At 37.2% G+C, this 21,170-nt stretch overlaps 1 protein-coding gene across 2 annotated transcripts in view; it reads left to right on the top strand.

Moving 5' to 3' along the window:
• Positions 1-17,849, top strand: part of CARS1 (cysteinyl-tRNA synthetase 1) — a 33,184-nt gene extending 15,335 nt beyond the window's left edge. The window contains exons 11-23 of one of the 2 annotated variants that reach the window (XM_015864194.2): positions 328-440; positions 972-1,100; positions 1,341-1,470; positions 1,769-1,872; positions 3,047-3,144; positions 4,434-4,623; positions 5,124-5,192; positions 7,473-7,554; positions 12,739-12,819; positions 13,187-13,254; positions 14,623-14,682; positions 15,593-15,676; positions 16,683-17,849. In XM_015864194.2, the coding sequence (XP_015719680.1) occupies positions 328-440; positions 972-1,100; positions 1,341-1,470; positions 1,769-1,872; positions 3,047-3,144; positions 4,434-4,623; positions 5,124-5,192; positions 7,473-7,554; positions 12,739-12,819; positions 13,187-13,254; positions 14,623-14,682; positions 15,593-15,676; positions 16,683-16,817 (1,343 nt within the window). In that variant the 3' untranslated portion in view covers positions 16,818-17,849. The remainder of the gene's footprint in view (positions 1-327; positions 441-971; positions 1,101-1,340; positions 1,471-1,768; positions 1,873-3,046; positions 3,145-4,433; positions 4,624-5,123; positions 5,193-7,472; positions 7,555-12,738; positions 12,820-13,186; positions 13,255-14,622; positions 14,683-15,592; positions 15,677-16,682) is intronic. The other variant, XM_015864195.1, reaches the window with a different exon arrangement.
• The last annotated feature ends 3,321 nt before the right edge of the window (positions 17,850-21,170 follow it).

The following is a 21,170-nucleotide window of genomic DNA, read 5'->3' as shown; positions in this document are numbered from 1 at the left end:
TCATTTTCTACAGCTGGGACGTTGGAATTGTGTCTGTAGAAATATTGCAGGTGAATGTCATGTCAAAACTTAGAAAGCAGAGCGGCTGATACTTGTTGTCAGCTTTCCTATCAACTAAGTATTAATAAAGAAGCCCAAAGAATTAACAAACTTAATTATGAGGAATTTCAAGTTCTGAGTATTTTTTCTTTCTTTCTTTTTCTATTTTTTTTTTCCCTCAGTCTCACTCAGTAGCATTGAGGCCAAAAATCAATAATAATTGTGTTTAAATAAAATGTAATTATGTACATCTTTTTCTTTTTTTTTTTTTTTTTTTTTTTTTGGAAGGTGACCTGAGTATCTCAGCGGATCGCCTATGTGAGAAGCATTCTCCAAATGATTTTGCTCTGTGGAAATCCTCCAAGCCAGGGGAGCCCTCATGGGACTCTCCATGGGGAAAGGTAAGGACATTACAACCAGGGTTTAGATCCTCTACACCTTATTAATTAGCCTGTTTTATATTTAACTCATGGCCTCACTTCATATTAATAATGTCTGCATTTTGAGGATCTTGTATTCTATTGTAAGTTCTGTTGCTATAGTCATTCAGTTACTTAGAATGCATATCTAGCTGCTTATTTAACACTTTTTAGACAGAATTCAGCACACAGGCTTATGATGACTGTTATTGGTCAGTCATTTATAATCTTTATCTCCAAAGATTTTTCAATTCTTATCTTTCTTAGTGATGAAAAATAAGGAGGTTAAGCAAGGCATCACATAATCAAGGCATCACAGATATATATGCCATGTTTGATAGTTAAGTCCAACAGTGTATGTATATAAAGCCGAGTCTTAGCCGTTTTGTTTTTTTCTTTGATAGCACTGTATCTCATTTTCTTAGCCATGTAACTGCTAAGGGACAGACCAGTGAGATGGGTGGGAGAGGAAGACAGTTAACTGTTAGTCAGGTAATGTATTCATCTCCGCAGGGACGGCCAGGTTGGCACATTGAATGTTCTGCAATGGCTGGATCCATTCTAGGAGAGTCGATGGACATACATGGAGGAGGGTTTGATCTCCGATTTCCTCACCATGACAATGAACTGGCACAATCTGAGGTGAGTGAGCTGTTTGTCACTGGCCTTAGTTTCTGATAAAGCTGTGTGCTTTACTGTGATTGCAACCCATGCAAATCTATCTCTTTTTTTTTCCTGCTTTTTAAATTTGCATATGTTTTGTATAGCCATCCTGGTATTTTCCTCAGTATCTTATTCCTAAATGATCATTGTTCATGAAATATGTGTCCACAGTGTTAAGTCTGTGTTGATTTTTGTTGTTTTGTTTGTTTTCCTCTGCAGGCATACTTTGAAAACGATAACTGGGTGCGGTATTTTCTGCATACTGGCCACTTAACGATAGCTGGCTGTAAAATGTCCAAATCTTTGAAGAATTTTATCACTATAAAAGATGCACTGAAGAAACATACAGGTGAAGCTTACTTTAGAATTTGAATGCTTTTCATATAGTTTGAGTGATGTGTGGTAATTGAGCCTTATAATGAAGGTTCCAAAACTTGCTTAGTCTAAGTGTCTTTTTTTCTTCAATAACTTTAGAATAGCTGCTCCGGTTCTCATTGGTATTATCTGTATGGACAGTATTGTTCTCCCTTTTTTTAGTAGATGTGTTAAGAATATTAATTGTCTTAGCCATGACAACATTGGAGACCATTAAAAATACTTTAGCTTATTATTGTTATTTTTCTTGTTTATTTTAAAACTTCCAATAGCACGACAGTTACGATTGGCTTTCCTCATGCACTCTTGGAAGGATACACTGGATTATTCAAGTAATACCATGGAGTCGGCTATTCAGTATGAGAAGTTTATGAATGTATGTAAGCCTTCTGTTCCTCCTAGAGTTGTTTATACTTTGTGCTGCCATGACATATTTCAGGCAATAGAACAGGCCTTGTACCCAGAAGGAATTTGCTTTCTGTGTTCATCGGGTGGATCTTTATAGTATTTCTTTTGAACATTCAGGTGTTTCTATTGAACATTTAATCCATGTGAATACCACAGGCAACAACATTTCTTTGCAAATGGGTGCTTTTTCCAAGTTTTGACACGTCTGAACATCTTGGCACTTAGACACAAGATTAGTTTATTAGGTTAGCTTGCTTAAAGGACTCAGTCCGACAGACATTCACATAACATGTCTATCAGATCAGACATTACACACACACAGTTAAGGAGATATATATATATGTAAAATATATTAGGGTTGTTAGGTATATATTTTATATATATATATATATATATATATACACATATATATAAAGCATTGTTATAGATACAGATATATAGATGTGTGTGTGTGTGTATATATGTATGTATGTATGTATATATATATATATAGCTACATCAAACTTCTGGCTTTATGCCTGATAGCTGTAATGTGAATGGCTGGGCACAGTTCTATTCCCTGTGTTGTTTGGAGCAGTGATTTAAGCATACACTGTCTACAAGAAGGCTGCCCAGTGTTTTGAGATTGTTGATTTTGGTCTCCAGGTGAATATATTCTTCTTTTAACATAAAATGTTTGGCTTGTGTCACAAAATAAGTGAAAATGACTTTCCTCTAAACAGGACGCCTGTATGGGGGAAAAAAAGAACAAAGCAAAACAAACAAACAAAAAAACAACCTTGCTGTAAAGCCATTTCTATTCTTTGGTTTTCATTCTTGCTACACCTGAAAATCTGCCATAAAAAGTTTTCTAATTGTTTTCTGAATGGTATTGTATTTAAGCAGTTTAACATCAGAGAGTATTGTGTTGTATCATGCAGCAGCAGAGCAAAGATGCAGAATTGAATTATGGTCTGACTGTGATTTTATAGAGTTACTTGAAGATTGTGGGTTTCCCTGTTGTGACAGATGCTCGATAAATCCAGGCCAAATAGTGTTAAAACTATAAGCTTTATAAGCCTAAGTAAGAAATAATCCATTTTTTCTTAGTAAATATTGATTCTGTACAGTTTAAACAGAATTTCAAATGTGTTCTTCTACAGGAGTTCTTTTTAAATGTGAAGGATATTCTTCGAGCTCCCACTGATGTGACGGGCCAGTTTCAGAAATGGGAAAATCAGGAAGCGGAGCTGAACAAAAAGTGAGTTGAGCATTCTTTCTTCTTCTCTGAATAACCTTATGTAGCTGCTTATTTAATTTCTTTTTTCATTGAATGACTTACATATGCGGCAGCTTTATGAAGAGTAGATGAAATTGTTAACTTCAGTTTCATTTAAGTACACTGCCATTGCTCATTGTCCTGTTTAACTACTTTGTTAGACAGTTGTAATTTCCTTCAATATGTGAAAAGCTGTCTTCTTATTTGAGAAGTGACTGATAATTTTGAATACGGTATTTACAGCCATAGAAATAATATTTTATGTGTTTCAGAGTGCAGTGACTAAACTGAGACAAACAGAATTTAAATGACTAGACTAACAGTGCACAAAAACCAGGGTGCCAGTATTTGAAAATGTGCTACTGAATGGAAAGAGAAAGCGATAAGAGTATTGCAGTCTTTCACTTGTAATTGTCCGTACTGCTAACAAGTTCTCATGTAACTTCTTTTATGCATGAAATCTAAATAAAAGTGTCTTGCATTGCAGTACTATATCTTTTCATAGTTCAGTTCTCTGTGGTGAAGAGAGATGTTAAGTCCAAGTATAGAAGCTTCTGTTTAGTAATGTCCTCTGAAAGTTTCATCTTCAGCTTGGGGTTGGTAGTGATAATCAAGGGCAGAAGGGGAAATATTAAGTAACTGAGGGGTCAAAAGGAAAGGACAAAGAAGTAGGATAACATTATATATTGTAGGGATTTTTTTTTTTTTTGTCACATTTATCCATCACTTCTTGTTTTTTCTCGTAAAAAGACGTTGTATGAAACAGTAGTATCTAATTCACAACAAAACAGTACTTTTACACCATATTACTTATTTTGCCTACTTATAACCATTACAAATGTCTGCATTAATTTATTTCCTGTTATTGCTTCATTACAGCTTTGTAACACTTGTTTTTGTGCCGTGTTAGCTTTTAAATTGGTGTTCCGCTTTAGAACAATGCTGAACAGAATCCTAAGCTGTTAAGCAGGGATAGGAAATCAATACCAAGTGCTAAATAGGCAATTTGTACTGCTTTTAATAACAGATATTAAAAGATCAGTTGCTGAAAATGCACTTGATGTAATGTATTTGGTTGGTTATTACCAATTAGGTTATTCTACCTGCCTGTCTACAGTAGCAAAACAGCTGCACTGTGATGAAGCCTTTTTCTTGCTCATGCTTCAAACGTGAATTCTGGCCACATTTAGGTCCTCTTTAACAGAAGTTCTCCAGAGTAGGTTGCAGATATTTTTGACATAAATAGTAAAAAAAAGTGTTTTTCTTCTTAGTTTTTATGACAAGAAGGCAGCGATTCATGAAGCACTGTGTGACAATGTTGACACTCGCTCTGTCTTAGAAGAAATGCGTTCGTTAGTCAGTCAGTCAAACTCCTATATTGCTGCAAAGAAATCTGCCAGACAAATGCCAAACAGACTTCTTTTAGAAAACATCAGTTGCTATCTCACTCAAATGCTTAAGGTATGGTATAGCAAGAGGTAAAGTTGCTACTATGCTGTGCAATTTTAACTGCTGTATTTTTCAAAGGTGTAGGGATCTGTACGGTTTTCATTTATCTTGCAGGAAACTAGAGATCTGCCACACTTTTCTCTGTTGAAACAACCCTAAACTGTATCACATGCTGCACCGGGAAGGATTTGGAGTCTTTTATGTTAAATTATATTTCCTGCTTATGTTTGGTGGTACAGAGCCCTTAATACATGCATGGAAACTTAGAGAGCAGAAGTCAAATGTCAAATCTGGCAGCATTATATCTAAATCTGAAAGCCAGCGCTTAATGTGCCAAATCAATTAAAAAGCAAACTATGATATACTGTTAATAAAGCAGTAAAATGTGGGTTAAATGAACTAGGTGGCTTCAAAACACTAGTAGATGTGAGTCTGCTTAGTCTTTGCGTATCTGTGACTTGATGCATACCATTTCTTCTTCTTTATCCTTTTTTTGTTTTTCCCTCGATCAGATTTTTGGTGCCATAGAAGGTGATGATGCAATTGGTTTTCCTGTTGGAGGAAACAGTCAAAACATAAATGTAAGTGAAGGAACAAAGTACACTACACAAAATTACTATGTTCTTTTGAAAGTCTAAGTTAAAGTGATTGCATTTCTGATTTGTAGCTGGGTTACTTCAGATGCAGATATTACAAGCAGAAAAAATGTAATTAATTGGCATAGGAAGTAGGATTTTTCATTTATGAGACTTGCTTTTTTAATAGGTTTATTTGACTTAATGACAGACAAATTGTACAGCAACCAGTGGAAGAATTATCTTGTCTTCTGAATGATGAATCTGTTTAAGAAACCACAGTAGCTGCAGACAGCACATGATATAGCATAAAGACTCATTACAAGGATTTGTGTATTAAGTAGTTTCAAAAATACAATTATACTGATTAAAGTTCATTGTGGTACACCAGAATCCAGCCTGGAGGCAGCTGGAGTTTCATCCTTATTTCAATCTCTTTTTCTGATCTCGTTTGTAGCCACAGTATTTATCTGGCTTTTGAAGGCTGTTTTTCTTTAGTCACCCAGCAGTACCACTATGATGCAGAATTTTCCTTGAAACATGTGGGAGATTCTGATGAAAGTGCTGACGGGCCCTGTAATAACAGTAATGTTTCACAGGATGGGCAGGAGAAATAATTCCACATGAAAAGCTATCAACTTTGCTCTCTCTCCTTATGATAAAATGTTGACATGAAAAATACCACGGGTTTGGCTCAGCATCTGATACAGAATAGCTCATCTCATACCATCTGACGTTCAAAGTTGTGACCATTTATTCTTCTGTTCTTCCTTGGAAGGACTGATTAAAACATTTCTGATATGACAAATAATAAACTAAATAAAAACATAAACAGAAAAAAGCTTTAATTCACCAAGGGAAGAGAAAAGCTTGCCTGTTGGTTGATAATTATTATGATTATCATCTGATAATTGCCTGTACAAATAGTTACATTGCTGTGTTGTGGAAATCTCCAATCATGATATAAAATGCATAGTAAGGAAGATAGCCAGCATCAGTAGTGAATTAGTTAAAAATCACTTTGAGTTTTAAAAGAAAAGCATCATCTTAACACCAACCTTTAAGGGAAAACAAAAATTAAACCTGTATTTGACACTTCATTTAGGCAGTGTTTATGATAAGACAAGCTTTAGGGAAAGGATTGGCAATAGCTTAGAATGAGAAGCTGTGCCTTTTACTCTTTAGAAGTAATGTTGTTAAGGTTAGTAGTAGAGTCAAAAGAATCTGATATGGAAAGAGGATTTCAACATCTGTTAGTAAACTACATACACCTACATATATATTTTAGTTCTTGTTGTTGATTTTATTTTTTTTTTAATGCAATCAGTTCAAAGAAAACTAGCAGCCAGGTACCCCAAGCAGGTAACTTTGCTTTTATATTTGTCTCCTAAGACATTTCAGGCTCTAAGAATTATAATATGAAGGAGTACAATTTGAAAAATGTTTTGGCTCTTCCATTAAATGTTATGCCTTCATTCAGTCTGCCATGCAGATACTTACTTTTCTTAGTAAAAATTACCAGGTGAACACGGAAAGCTTCTCATTAAAAGAGAAGGCTGTGGATCAGACCTGTTGTTTCTTTGTCCAAATTAAAGATGAAGGAGTCAACAGATCTGAAAATCATTATCTCCAAAAAAGGCACAACCTTCTTCAAAAGCTCTCAGTAAACAACTGGAGTAATTACCAAGGTTTAGTAATTTGTTTGAAAGGGGAAGAGATCTGAAGTCAGAAAACCTCAGGTTACATAGCCTCATTTTCCAAATGACTTAAGCACTGCTTTCAGGTTAATTATTCTGGAAATAACAATCTTTAATCCTTAGATTTCTTATTATATATAATAAAGTAATGATAGTGCATGCTTTCCTGATGCCAACTCATTTGCAGGTTGGGGTAATTTTGGTGTAGAGAGGGTAGTAGATATGTGGTTGTAGCTCAGTTTCCAGAGTCTCTTCTCCACAAGACTTCTCAGGCTCTGGTTGTGAATGTCACCATGTAACATTCACATTTATAAAACATTTTATAAAATGTTTTAAATGAGCCCTTCAGCTTCTATAACACATGGGTGCTTTTAGAGTATAACAGCCTCTGTGGACTGCTACGGTTGGAGAAACTCTTGAAAACTACAGAGGAAAGAAAATTCTGCTTTTACTTTATTTTCTGTCTCCCTCACCATTCAAAGTAATGCAGCTTTTGTTATAAGCAGTTATAAGCAGCTTGTAAATATGGGCTAGTTAAAAACTCATTTAAAACTATTGTTGGTTAATTGTAGAAATAATTATCCTACAGATTGAATCTACAGTGATGCCATACCTACAAGTTCTTTCAGAGTTCAGAGAAGGAGTGAGACAAATTGCCAGAGAGAAAAAAGGTGAGAATTTACTTTTTCCTGCATTATTGCATATGAGACTCAAAGGATGCGAGAATCAAAATGGGCAGGGTAAGGAGGATCCATCTGCTACAGTTGTTTTGCTTAGAGAATAAAAGTAAAGCATCTTTAAATCAGAGTTTCTTTGAATATTTCATCTGTGTTACCTGTCTCTTTAATTTGGGAATCCCTTACAGGCTGCTAGGCTTGCTTTGTTTGAATCTCTGAAGAATCTAAAGGGTTAGGAATGAAGAGGAGTAGCTGTTATTTCTCTAAGTAAAGAGTGCTCCTGCTTTCTAGGTTTCAAAGTGGCCATCACCTGCCCCAGGGAGACTGCATCCTCTGAAAGTGTAGATTGCTACACACTAATGCAGTCTGTGTTTAAATAGCTTGAGATGTTCCTTCTTTGCTAGCATAGCTGATAATTCAGTGCTCTCTTAAGCAAATTCTTCTAGAAGTTTCCTAAAAATTGTTTTGGGCTTCTTTTCCAAGTTTTTGTGAGAAGTGTGTGTGTATCCTTAGTCTAAAATGTGACTTTTGACCTTTTACTATTTAACATAAACATGTGTTTTATTTTTTTTTTCTTTGCTCTCTGATAGTTGAGCTAAGTTGGCTTTCCCTCAATAGCAGTAAGGTCTGAATATCATGGGGCTGCTTGTCGATCATTTTTAAGTACTTGGTACAAGGCTGCTTACTGGCGCTTGAGTTTCTTACTTGGAAGGTATTGATTTTATTTTTTTTTTTGCCTGAAATAAATTGGTGAGTAAGAACAGTGCTGGATCTGATTGCTGTCTAGTTGGGATGCACTACGTTAAAACTAAAAGGTAGAGAAATGCAGAAAACTTCTGCGAAAGATGTCAATAATGGGTTGTTCAGAGCACCACTCGTTATCTCATGCTCCCTGAGATTTTACTTGTCCAACTGCACAGGCCCTTATGTGCTTATCTCTGCAGTAGATCTGTGCTCTAGTGCAGCCCCTGATGCTAGGGAAGATTTCCTACTAATAATGGATCATTATTCTGCTGTTCAGGCAGGAACAAATCTCTGTAGCCATTGGTTGCTTACCCTGTGACATCTACTTAAGTGATCTTAAAGATATCTCTGATTAAACTTTGCCTGCATCTTCATTTCCTATCATGCATGTTTGTGCTGTTTTACTCTAAGGTGTTTCTAGGACACAGTGCAAAACCCTCTGCCCTCTCCCAAATGTATCACAACTCATTGGAACTGCCGCCAGATTTGTTCATTGTAACTGTGCCTCTCTGTTGCATTTGTAACTGGTTTTAACATCTAGTATTCTGAATATGCTTTTTCAAACTCCTTTTTTCGCCTCGATAATGTTTCTATTTGCAACAGCACATCATCTGTTACCAGTCCCAAAGTCATAGGCTTAAAATTGATAAAACCCATGAAAACAGGTCTGGGAAACAGTCACATGCTGAAGGAGTGCTTAGCTGTGGGTGTGTTTGTAGGCACTGGTGGTGAGGCTCTATCCCACTGCTTTCCTGATCACTGTCCTTAGAGCACGCAGCAGCCTATGCATTGACACAGCCCTTGATCGCCCCCCACACAGTCCTTAGCTATCTTTGCCCTGGTGGTACTGCATGCAAAAAACAGGCACATCTCTTCCTTAAGAAGCATGGTGCTGACTCTCCTGGATAGAAAAGGATTGATAAAAATTACATTGTTTCATTAGCAATGCATGTATACATTTCTCATTAATCTTTGATAGATTATTTCTTTTGTTTTTCAATTAGTCCTGATTTTAGATCAGCAAATACTGTAACTGAGAATACACCATTTTATTGAATAAGCAGTAGAGGTATCTGATTTGTTCTTGGTACGATACACATAATTTCTTTGGCAAGGTCAAAGTTAACACTTTCTGGTGTTAACAGCCGGTGTGGTAATCTCATTGTTTATTTTAAAGGCTTCTGTAGAGTGGCATCAAATATGAACATGGTTCACCGTGTGTAACTGTTCTTCATGCCCCGTCCCTGGACGTGTTCAAGGCCAGGTTGGATGGCGCCCTGGGCAACCTGATCTAGTATACGTGGAAGTTTGGTGTCCCTGCAAGGAAGGGGGGTTGGAGCTTCATGATCCTTGAGGTCCCTTCCAACCCGGGCCATTCTGTGATAAGGAAAAATAATGACTTAGTTCATGACAAACTAAACAGCTCCTATAAAATGCAATATTTTCTCCCACAGAGTCATTCTGCTGAATTCCCAGCAAGGAACACTGCCCTGCAATGGGGGTAGTAGGGCTGCTTTTCCATTCTGTGATATTGGAATGGATGGTGCTCAGTTCAGCTCTCTGAGGCTCTGAGAACTATGAAAGAGATGAAGGCAAAGGCCAGGAGATGCTAGTGGAATATGCAGTGTGAAAATCCAGTGACTGGGTGGTAGCTTTTACTGCAGGATTGAACCCTTGTTATTTCTGTAACCAGCTCAGTATTGCCTAAAGGGAGAACACTGAACTATAACCTATCTGCTCAGGTGTGTATCTTGTTTCATGAATACAAGAGCGTGTATCAAAGAATAGAACTGAATGGGTTGCTGCTTCTCAGCTGATACAGTTTCTTACCTCAGTAAATATTGCGCCTAAGATCTATTTTCCTCTGAATACGTCTACTTTTTAGTAGCATCTACTTCAGCTAGATCTTCACTTCTGACCAATTATGAAAAGCCCCTTAATAAGTTCCAGAAACCTGAACTGAAGCTCTCTGTTCTGTTACATCTGGTTTGCTTAAAAAAAAAAACCAAAAACACCAGGTCAAAACAGGTGATAAGTGGAAATGCAACAGGAAATAGCTATCTGCAAAACCAGAGGATGTTTGGATTACAGTCGCTTTTATGACTACATGTATAGTTATCAAAACAATAAAATAATTGTCCTTCAGAGTCGCTGTTAGTTGTCACCGAGGTTACGCTAATTTGCGACTTTTTAGAAGAGGTTTCCTAGCCCTTCTTATCAGAAATCCTGCAGTGACCATTAGCATGTTCCTGTGTCCTCTGTGTCTTGCAGCCGCCCATTGTACCCTGGAAGAACTGTTTCATCATTCCCAAATTGGCTTGGATTTTCTTTCTCCTCCCCTTCTTGCCTGTCTTCGTCACATTACTTATAAATTAATTCCTTTCTCAGTGTCTCACAGTGTTGCTGTGACATGGGACAGTCTTTTGGGGATAGAGATTTTTGTTTATCCAGATCAGGAGGGTTATTTCTACCAAGTGCTTGAGCAAGTAAGGAGGTTAAGAAGCTGGGATGTGGCAAGCCTCATGTCATTTTTGCTGTCATTAGCCCAACTTCTGCAGTTTTACATGCATCTTATCTGCAAGCCAAAACTCTTAACATGGTCAGTCCTACCTGCAAAGCTGCCCTTCACAGCAGTAACTGAACTGTTTGAGAACAGATTTCAGAGGTACTTACTGTACATTTAATGAGGTAGCTAGATTTCTTTTTTTTTATGGCAGAGTTAGAGAGAATAAAGAATTAACTGAGTTATCTATACTTTAATTGTTTAAAGTTCATCACATTCATTTCCCTGTGAAGTTGGCATGTTCATCCTTAGTGAAAACAGGCTTTCATAACAAAGCTGCCTTACTTTTATTTCTCAGCTTTATATTTGTTTCCTTCATCTTTTACATCATGTGACTGAGATTTATGGCAAACTTTGCAGGGTTTATTTGTTGCATACACGGGGGAACCTGCTGTCTAATTTGTGATTCTGGGAGGCTTTTATGTAATAAACATATTAAACAGCAGGATAAGATAAACAGCTTCATTTGCTTCATATTTATGTTGGCCTTCTGTTGCAGAAACAACATTTAATTTCCTGCATTTTGTTTTACTAATTCATATGTGCATATTATTGTTTCATTTCTGCATGTGGTACATTTATCATAAGTCAGCTTCTTATCATAGACCTTATCAAAGAATCACAGAATGGCTTGAGTTGGAGGGCACCTTAAAAACAGCATAATCTAGCTCCACCTCCCCTGCCTTGGGCAGAACTGCCACCCACTAGATCAGGCTGACCAGGGCTCCATCCAACTCAACCTTGAACGCCTCCAGGGCTGAGGTATCCACAGCTTCTCTGGGCAGCCTGAGCTATTGCCTCACCACTCTCTGATTGAAAAATTTCACTGTGACGGCATCCCTGTATTATTTTCAGGCCTGCTTCCATTGACTGCACGTATTTGGTTTTTTTTTTCTCCCCCCCTCTCTTTTCCCTCAGTTTGATCAGCAGGTCCTTTCTCAACCATATTGGTTTCCTGCCTCCTCTGCTTGAGTTCTTGTGCTAGGGAATAGAGAGCTTTGTGAAAGGTGTTCTTAAAAAGCCAGCTCTACTCCACTCCTTTATCTCTGAAGACAGCTTTCCTGTCTTGTGAAGTGAGGAAATGCTTTGTTTTGACAAGTTTGAATAAGGAAAATAATGAGAAAACTAGTTGGAAAAGGAAATATGGTTACGATGAATGTTGTGCAAGTCAGGTTCTGTCTTCTAACACAAGGCAAAAGGGGCATTTGGGGATATAAAAATGATGTTTCTTAACCCACAAATTGAAATAAAAATAAGAAATCAGAACTCAATAGAATTTAATGAGTTTGCTATACGTTTTATGTGGGTATTAAAAGTAACTGGAATTATAACACAGTCTAAGTATTTTGCATAGATTATTAAATATATACTGCAAAGAATGCGCAGCATCGGGTTACAGGACTAATGAACTGCAGGCCCACTCCAGTTCAGAAATTTCCATATTCCTTGTTATATGAATCTATTCTATTCCAACAGTGTAACTTTTTTGCATCCTGGAAGTGTTGAGACAGAGAATTAACAGCACTTATATATATTTATATATGAATACATACATATATACATAAATAAATTCATTTAAAAACTTTTTTTTACGGTGCTGAACTGAAACTCTCATGACAATGTTCAGGACTAATAGGAGTATCTTGGAAGTAATTTATGAATTCCGAGTCCTTGCAGAAACGTGCTTTCTGTAGCTAAAAGAAGAGAGAATTTACTTAAGAACACTAATTGCTTTAAAACAATTAGGCTCTTTTCTGGCCAGTGTGAGAGAATGGCAATTTCTTAATTGCAGTTAAATAAGCGTGTGTCAGGATGGATGTGTACTTCCACCAAATAAATCATACCTTATTTGTATTTTTCATGTTCCATAGTAACTGAAGTGCTGCAGTTGAGTGATGCTCTTCGAGATGACATCCTCCCTGAACTTGGTGTTCGATTTGAAGATCATGAAGGTACCCAATGTAGTGTCTTGCAGCTCTGTAGATAGCTATTCTTACAGTGCTGTTTTCTGAAGATGGGGGAAAACAAGCTATCGGTACTAGCATAGAATAATCCAGCATTCTCAAGTACTGCAAACTGATTGCTTAATAGAATTCTAATGCATACGTATATCGTATGAATGCATTTTAGAGTATACATAGAATAAAAATATACAGCACAAATCTGTTTCTATAGTATCTAATTGCTTAGTCATTTTTAAGTAGTCATTCAGTTGTATTTGCATTCAGCTTGGGAAAAAAAAAGTTATTGCAGATTAAATACATTTATTTTTGACAGTTGAAGCACTGGAAAATCATTCATCTGTTTTTGCTTCTTCAGGACTTCCAACTGTGGTTAAACTAGTGGATAAAGACACATTATTGAAAGAAAGAGAAGAAAAGAAAAAGGTTATTATTTTATTCTGTATCTTTCTTGCATTTAAAGTAATATATAAACTGTGTATACCTTTATATTTCCTAATAATCTACAGGCCTAGTGGTATGGAAAATTATATACTAAAATGGATACTGAAATTGTAGTTGTGTTCAAGAAGGGGATTTTTAAAACAGTATCTGCTAGAAAATTCCGCATGGGATATATTTAAATTTTGTTTATTTTTGTTTATAAATCTTAGTATAACTAAGGGATGTTGAATATTGCATACATGCTGTCTTATCTCTCTGAAAGAATCATTTCAATGAGAGACTGATTCTGACTTCTTTCATCTGTATAAATGAAGGCGACATTTTCAATAGAACCGGACTGTATTCATTTGCTATATGGAAACAAAATGCACTGAGTAAGTTATAACTGATATAGCATGGATAAGTGAGATATTCAGAGTATAGGATCAAGAATTCATATATTGCTATATAAAGATAATGAGGCCTAAATCATATACAAACTGTCCGTATGGACGCTTTTCTGTTGGTACTTACTGGCTTAATGTTTGACTTTGTAACATTTTGAAGTACCGCTTTATATGTATGTCTTTAGTTTTAACAAATATAAACCTCTATCATGGCAAGAAATTGTTGGAAGACTTCCAAACACTTCTCCTTCCCTGAGGACTTTTTGTTAAGAGAAAAACAATACAGAGTTTTGGCCATTTCCAGGTGTTTCCAGCCAAAAAAAAAAAAAAATAGAAAGGAAAGGAAAAAAGCATTTGAGGACAGTTTGTATGTAACTGCTGGGTGGAACCTGCAGCTAGAGTACATTTAATCTGAAAACAGTATCGTGTTCAGTATTGGCAGAACCCTTGGAGATCTAATGTGTCTCTCCTAAGCAAATGCTAGATTTATTTTTTAATGTTTTTAAGTTGTCTAAATTGGGATAGCTGTTTCCCTAGGAACATCACAGGATACAACTCGTTGAGAAGCTGTAGTTTCTTCACAGTTTGATGCAAGAGCTTAAAATATCAGGGAAATGTGGTCTTTTTGAAGTCAATTGCAAAACGGTTTTCCCTATGATATGTCACGACCATTTATTTTGCAGGTTTTTTAGGTTTTTTCTTTTTCCCACAGGTATGCACTTCACATGCAAAATACATTCTGAACAGTTAAAACTGGTTTAGCTGTGATTAAAAACAAATGAAATCAAAGTCTTACAGTGAGAAGTACCAGACAATCCTAATTACAAGGCACAGTGTTTTTGCTGTAGGTTATGCTGCCAGTTCTGTCTGTAATTGGATATCCAGGGAAGCTGCTGGCTCGGATTTTTTAGAAAACAACCAAATGAAGCAGTTACCTTTAACTCATTGACACTGCCTTTCACAGATTGAAGAAGAGAAGAAAAGGAAGAAAGAAGAAGCAGCCAGAAAAAAACAAGAGCAGGAAGTAAGTGTTCAGATTAAAAGAATCTGATTTGGAAGAAAACTTTTAAGAGCAGTAGTTAAATGCAAGAAAGACTGTATTGGAACAGAGGCTGTGTGCCCAGCCTTAACTGGGCCTCCATTTGTTTACTTTTCTGTGCTTTCCTGATCAAAATTGACTTGGCTTGCAATTTATATTTGAATATTCATCTCCTTGATGGCTCCTTTGATAGAGCAGCCATCTTTGAAAACAAGACTGAAGAATGCAGAAATTTCTCAGACTTTGTAGCATGTATTTCAGTCTGTAGACAGTATTACTTCCTTCATTGGCTTTTTTCATTCTTTCAGAAAATTGATTCCCTTGCATTGGTGTAAACTAGTTGGAAAGATTTCTGAGATGTGTTAATCCACAAATAATAGAAGTTCCATTTATTTTCAGTGCAATTACTTGCATCCTCATCCTGCTGTGACATGCTTAGAAATGTGTTCTTGCCAGCAGGAAACTGTTGATAAAGGTTCCCTTTGCGGGAGATCCTCACTAAACATTCTTTACAAATAGCAGTATTCATTTTATGTTTACACTTAACACACTAAGGAACCAAATAAGCAGAAAACAGGTGTATTTTTTAGAGCACGTTGTTTAGAGTTGTTTCAGGTTCCTGCAATACAACTATTCTATAAAGTAGTTCTCTGTAAATGTAAAATGTCAATTTATTTTTATTTTCCTGGACATACACAGCTAAGATATGCTGAGTTGTTCCTCAATGAAAGTTGCTTTTCCCGTGATAAACAATTGTGAATTAAATGTTCGTTGATTTGCAAATTATGATCTACTTTTCCATTTGCACACATCCAGGAATGGCTTTTTTGAAAGATAGGTTATCAGTAATTATTTTTGATGCTGTAACACAGCTAATGCATGCTTTATATTACAGGCAGCAAAACTGGCAAAAATGAAGATTCCACCACATGAAATGTTTAAATCGGAACACGACAAATATTCCAAGTTTGATGAAAATGTAAGAAACTTTTCTTCCAATATGGAGTGCTTTTCCTTTCCCATCTGTACATATTTGATTATATGTCTACAAAGCTGATCTTGTTCCAGAACGGCTCGGGCAGTGTTATTAATGTAGGAGAGGGAGGAAAGAAGAGAAAGGGAAAGCAATCTATTAATTTTCTTGCACATACCTTGCATTGTGGAGCAAGACTGTCAAACTGTTAATCATCTCATGGGTATTTTCATTGCACATTGGTCCTTTTTGGCCCTTCCATTATAAAGCAACACCCTGCAGATCTGTGCATAGGAATATGCATTAGTTTACAGATCTGTTCCCTTGTTTCAAGGCAAGGATGACTCTTGTACAAAATCCCCAGCTCTGTCAGAGCCGATGGAAACAACCACTGTTCTGCTCCCCTCCTCCATCCTGTGGTAAGGAGCTATACTGGTAACTTGGCTCTGGTTGCTCCTGTAAGAATAAAAGCCATTATTTGGAAAACAAAGCACTGTTTCTTCAGTGTTTGATCCTATTTCTGCCTGTCCTTTTCACCCATTCAAACTCAGGCCCTCAGGACAAGTAAGAATAAAGAGTGCAAGCACAGGAAAATGTGCACATGAGCCTGGGAGAAGATTGTAAAAACGGAATGCATTTTCTTCATCAAATACAGAAAACTCTTAGGGCTTTTGCTTTAAGCCTTGGAATTGATATGCTACCATCATGAAAAGTGGTATTTTAACCATCTCTTTTTAGATTAGTTATCCTTCTCTTAACTATAACCATTTAGAAATTAGTGTTTAAGCTTCCCTTACTTGGTAGAGGCCAGAAAACATCACCCTCTGTCCCTTCATTAGCTTGGAAGGGAACATACACAAGTAGACTAAATTAACCAAGATGCACCTCCTTCTGAGAGTTTGTCATTAATTGATGTTATCCTCCTATGTCGGGCAAACAGAGAACAGAATTCTCTAAGGAGCAAAAGCAGTCTAAAATGTATTAAAATATATATATATATTTTTTATTTTAGGGATTTCCCACACATGATACAGAAGGCAAAGAACTCAGCAAGGGACAAACTAAGAAGCTAAAGAAACTTTACGAAACCCAAGAAAAACTATACAAGGAATATCTACAAATGGTGCAGAATGGAAGTGCAAACTGACAACAATGGGACTTTGTTTTAGAAGGCAGGAGTTGGATCACCATTGAAGACGTGAGCATATACTGATGCTCGTATTTCTGTTTACACTTTCTATTATGTGCAAAGTAAACATCCTGTTTATGAGGACTAGCAATGTCATCTGGAAAGTCAATAAATATTCATTCATAAAAAAGAAAAATCCTCCCAAGAAGTTTCCTCACAACAGTAGCAACAGGTTAAATGGTCACCAGTTCTGTTGGAGCAGGTGCTGCTCAGTCAGCAAATCCACACGAGGATTCTTGTTTATTATGGTTGTCCAGAGTTTGGTTAATTTGTCCTGCAGACCGATCTCTAATACCCAGTTGTAGCCTGCATTCTCAAATATGTCACAGTCAGCAAAACTTACTACTAAATGGAAGCTGAGTAATTTGTTCCATACTAAGAAAGTATTTTCCAGATGATTTTAATAACTTTACATAAGCAGGAAAAAACTGGGTAGTTTCCACTATGATACTTTAGCTGCTGTTACTAAAAACTTTCCTAAGTATATCCAGAACACTTTGCACAGTAGAAGCTAACAGTCTCTTTGTTGCAAAAGGGAACAGATCATCATCTTTGTTTAACCTGCAATTGCAGACAAGTGGGTAAGTACAAGGCAAATAGACCTGCGTTGGACATAACCACTAGGCTATGTTCTTTTCCTTAATTAAAAGTGATAAATATACTTGCTTTATTTTAATATATACCTTCTGAGAAACCAAGATGAGCATATTTGGAGTAATGGAAAGGCCTAGTAGTTTTTTGTTTTTTTTTTCTGGTTTATCTGTATTTGCCTTTGAAAACATACCTAATGTTGAATTCAGTAAAGCACAGGCATCTTGTACATGGAAAATAAAATCTGTTATAAAGTACAAGTTGTATGTGACCATTGTTCAGTAAGGAAAAAAAATACAGCTTATCTTTATTTAACAGCCAGCTCCTTAAAATATAGTTCACAGATGTTCTCCTTTAGCATGATGTTACTAAGTTAATTAAAAAGCATTTTGCATTCAATATTCTGCTAATTTCTAATAAATTGTATAAATGCGTGCTTGAAGTGGCCATTTAAAAGGCCAGACAGAGCCATGATGGCAATTTCTCCATTCTTTCATTCTGTGAACGAAAGAGGATCAGTTGCATTTTGACACCATTTTAAACCCTTTGGTATTTTCAGGCCGTTCCTCATCAAGCTCCACTGTATTTTTTGTAAGGTAAGGTCTGGTTTGTGCGCTACCTTGTCTTCTTCCCAGTACATTCCCCAGGATGCCTGTGCACTGAGGATATCCATTAAGAGATGGATTGTGTCTGGGCTTGCACGCACAAGATGCTGCTTCTTGGCTGTACAGGCTTCCCTGATTCTAAGCTTCCTATAGCCCTAGGCAGATTCCAGAACTACTTCTACAAACTAGAGTAGGAATGTTAACCCTGAATCTTCTCAAACTACAGCATTCACTTTGCTGCCTTCCTGAACAGTCTGCTCTAATGTTGCTACTCAAGGTGAAACGGTAGCAGTAATTTGCTTACGGAGATTCCTTTTTTGTGATTGGAGTTGGCACTTGCTTACCAGAAACACAAAGCTACCCGTTACATTACCACAGAAGAAATTCATCAATCCATTGCTGTCATGGGCTCTTAATTTTCTTGAGATGTCTGTATTACTATCCTAGCCTGCACCCTCACTGTTTTTTTCTCCGCCTGCTGTGTTCATAGTAGAACTTCATCCAATTCCATGATTCACGCACTACATCAACATAGAAGAATTCATTTTAAATGCAGTTTTTCCTTCCCGGTTGCTTCCCTTTGTTTCTGGGACAGCTTGTTGCATAGATCTTCAGAGTACTTCAACACTTAGTATTTCCTGAAAATTCGGTGTCTTCTTTCTTCCCACATGCACACAGTGCTTCCTTCCAAGATTTTTTAATCCATAGTTACTTGTGTCCCCAAAGCTTAAATAAGGCTCTCTACTCCATTTACTGCCTCATTAAGATTTTACTGACTGTAACAGTATTTAGCTTATGTGCTTCTTGTGTTTTGTTTGATTTTTGATTGTCGTTTTAAAGATTCTCTCCAGTCACCTCAGTGTATCTGAAATATCACTACTGCTGAAATCATCTTTATTTTCTGGTACTGCACAAACAGCATTCCTGTCTTTGTACTATCTCTGTACACAATCAAGTCTCTTAAAATCTATGGGCTTCTTCTCACAGATATTGTAAGAATATGAGACTTTGAAATCCGCTCCTGTTTGGGCTCACCTTCAGTTTCCTGGGTGATGCTTGTTCTTCCACACAGCTGCTTACTCTCCCAGTTTTGTATAGTGTCTTGCCATCTAGTTCTTTTCAAAACTACCTTTTCCTCTTCAATAAAACCCTCAAAATCTTCCCGTACTTGAACACTTCTTCCCATATACGAACTGTTTGTCCAGTTATGGTTTTTCTCTTCCTTGTATGTTTCAGCTGTCCTTGGAAAGTCAGTGTTATCAGCAATGAATATATCTGCTTCATGGGGGTTTTCTATTTTTCCAGAAAAAAAATCGTAATAAAAAAAAATCACATGAACTGGCAACTTGTTCAGTGAAGAAGCTGCTAAACTATTTTATCTCAATACACAAACAGGAGATGACTTCATTCTCACCAAAGAAAATGAGAGCTTTGAGAACTCTGGAGTTCCTTTTTCCAAAAGCAGCAAGATAATCAACAAAACGACCTTGGCCAGGAGTCAGAAAAACAGGCTTAGGATTTTGTAACCAAAAAATCAAATTCCATATCAGTTACTTTATCTCTGCAGCCTCAATTCAGAAGAAAATACCAGCATGCTGAAGAAAAGCTTGTTAACAAAGGAAGAATTCTCCAGGCTAAGATATGTGCCCGTGAAGACAACCTTTTCAGCGTAGGTGTGCAGATGGATCCATGCAGTCACTAAGATGCACAGCACAATGCCTTTTCCCTGGCAATCTATCAAGGTGTCACTTAAGCAAATTCCACTGCAGTTCTTTAGCAAGGGTGACTTGGCAACCAGGAAAATGCAACAGCGATAGTCTGCATTCATTGTCCTGGTCACCTGCCTCAGCCTAGAAAAGGGAAAGGACACATTCCAGAGTATATTATGTTTTTTATTGTAAAGCATACACATATGTCTGCCCACACGCTTGGTGAAGCAAATATGGCATATTCTTTTCTAAGTGCTGGGAAAATGGAAATCCCAATAGTGGAGTCTTGGATATTTTTTTAAAGCACTTTCTGGAACGTACAGCTCATGTTGGTCTGCACAGTGCAGAGCTTTGTGTGCCCCACGTGTCAAAGGATTTATTCAGAGATGGCAAGGCAAGGTGGTGTCTTTAATTGCACTCGTGGCAAAAGGCCAAGCTCGGCAGCAGTAAATTGTTTCTGTCCTTTGCTCAGAAGGTGCTTTTTGGCCTTTCTATTGTGAATATTGACATCAGTGCCCAATGTGAATACTGCCACACTGAGAGAACAAGTTCCTCCATCACTCGGTTTGTTCAGATGCTGGTGGAACAATTCATTGACTTTTCTATCTAGCCTTGTAGCCACTGGTCTTCACCAAGACTTCAAACTAACGAGTGCTTAATTACATTGAAGTTTCTCTCTTTGACCTTTTTATCGTAACATTTGTGTTTGCTTTTCACTGCTCCAGGAAATCACCCATGTATTTTAAAGGTGTGAAGAAGGAAATCCCTGACGCATGCAATGTATCACTTCAGGTTCTTTTCCTACATTTTAAGCTATATTTAAAACATCTCAGGGTAGCCTCAAAACAACTTTATTTCTTACTTTGATTGAGCAATTTCTGCTATACAGATGTACAATTTTTAGTCTTCTCGGTGATTTCACAGGGCAATTTCTATGCAGGAACCCAGCACCACATGCATAGTGCTCCTCCCTTGAGACAGAACAAATTCATTAAGCAGCACATTAGCAATTGAGCGTCAAGGCTTCACTTGGCGATGATCAAAGCTCTTCCTCAGCCTCCTGCAAAAATCGTTGATGAGTTTGGTCTCATCTCTCCAATTGGGTTGTGAATGTCTGATGTCTCGCTAAGCAAAAGCAGTTTCCATGATCACCCACGCAAGGGCAGGAGAGGCAGACACTGTAATGCCAGTTACAGCCTAAGCAGGAGCACCTAGTACACCTGTTCGGCATTGCTGCCGCACTCCCTGCGCTCAGTGTAGGTTCTCCAGGCTCTCCTTATGCTACACTGCGTGTTAAATCAAGCCACTGTGATTCAGCAAATATCTTCTTGCAGCTCTGCAGGGCAGGAGCACCTGACAGACAGCGAGATGACTGCACAGAGTGTGTCTCACCCACAGCCTTATTA

Source organism: Coturnix japonica, chromosome 5 (assembly GCF_001577835.2).
Source record: "Coturnix japonica isolate 7356 chromosome 5, Coturnix japonica 2.1, whole genome shotgun sequence".
Lineage (NCBI taxonomy): Eukaryota > Metazoa > Chordata > Aves > Galliformes > Phasianidae > Coturnix > Coturnix japonica.
The sequence above is the reverse complement of the archived record's forward strand: the minus strand, read 5'-3'. Positions and strand labels throughout refer to the sequence as shown.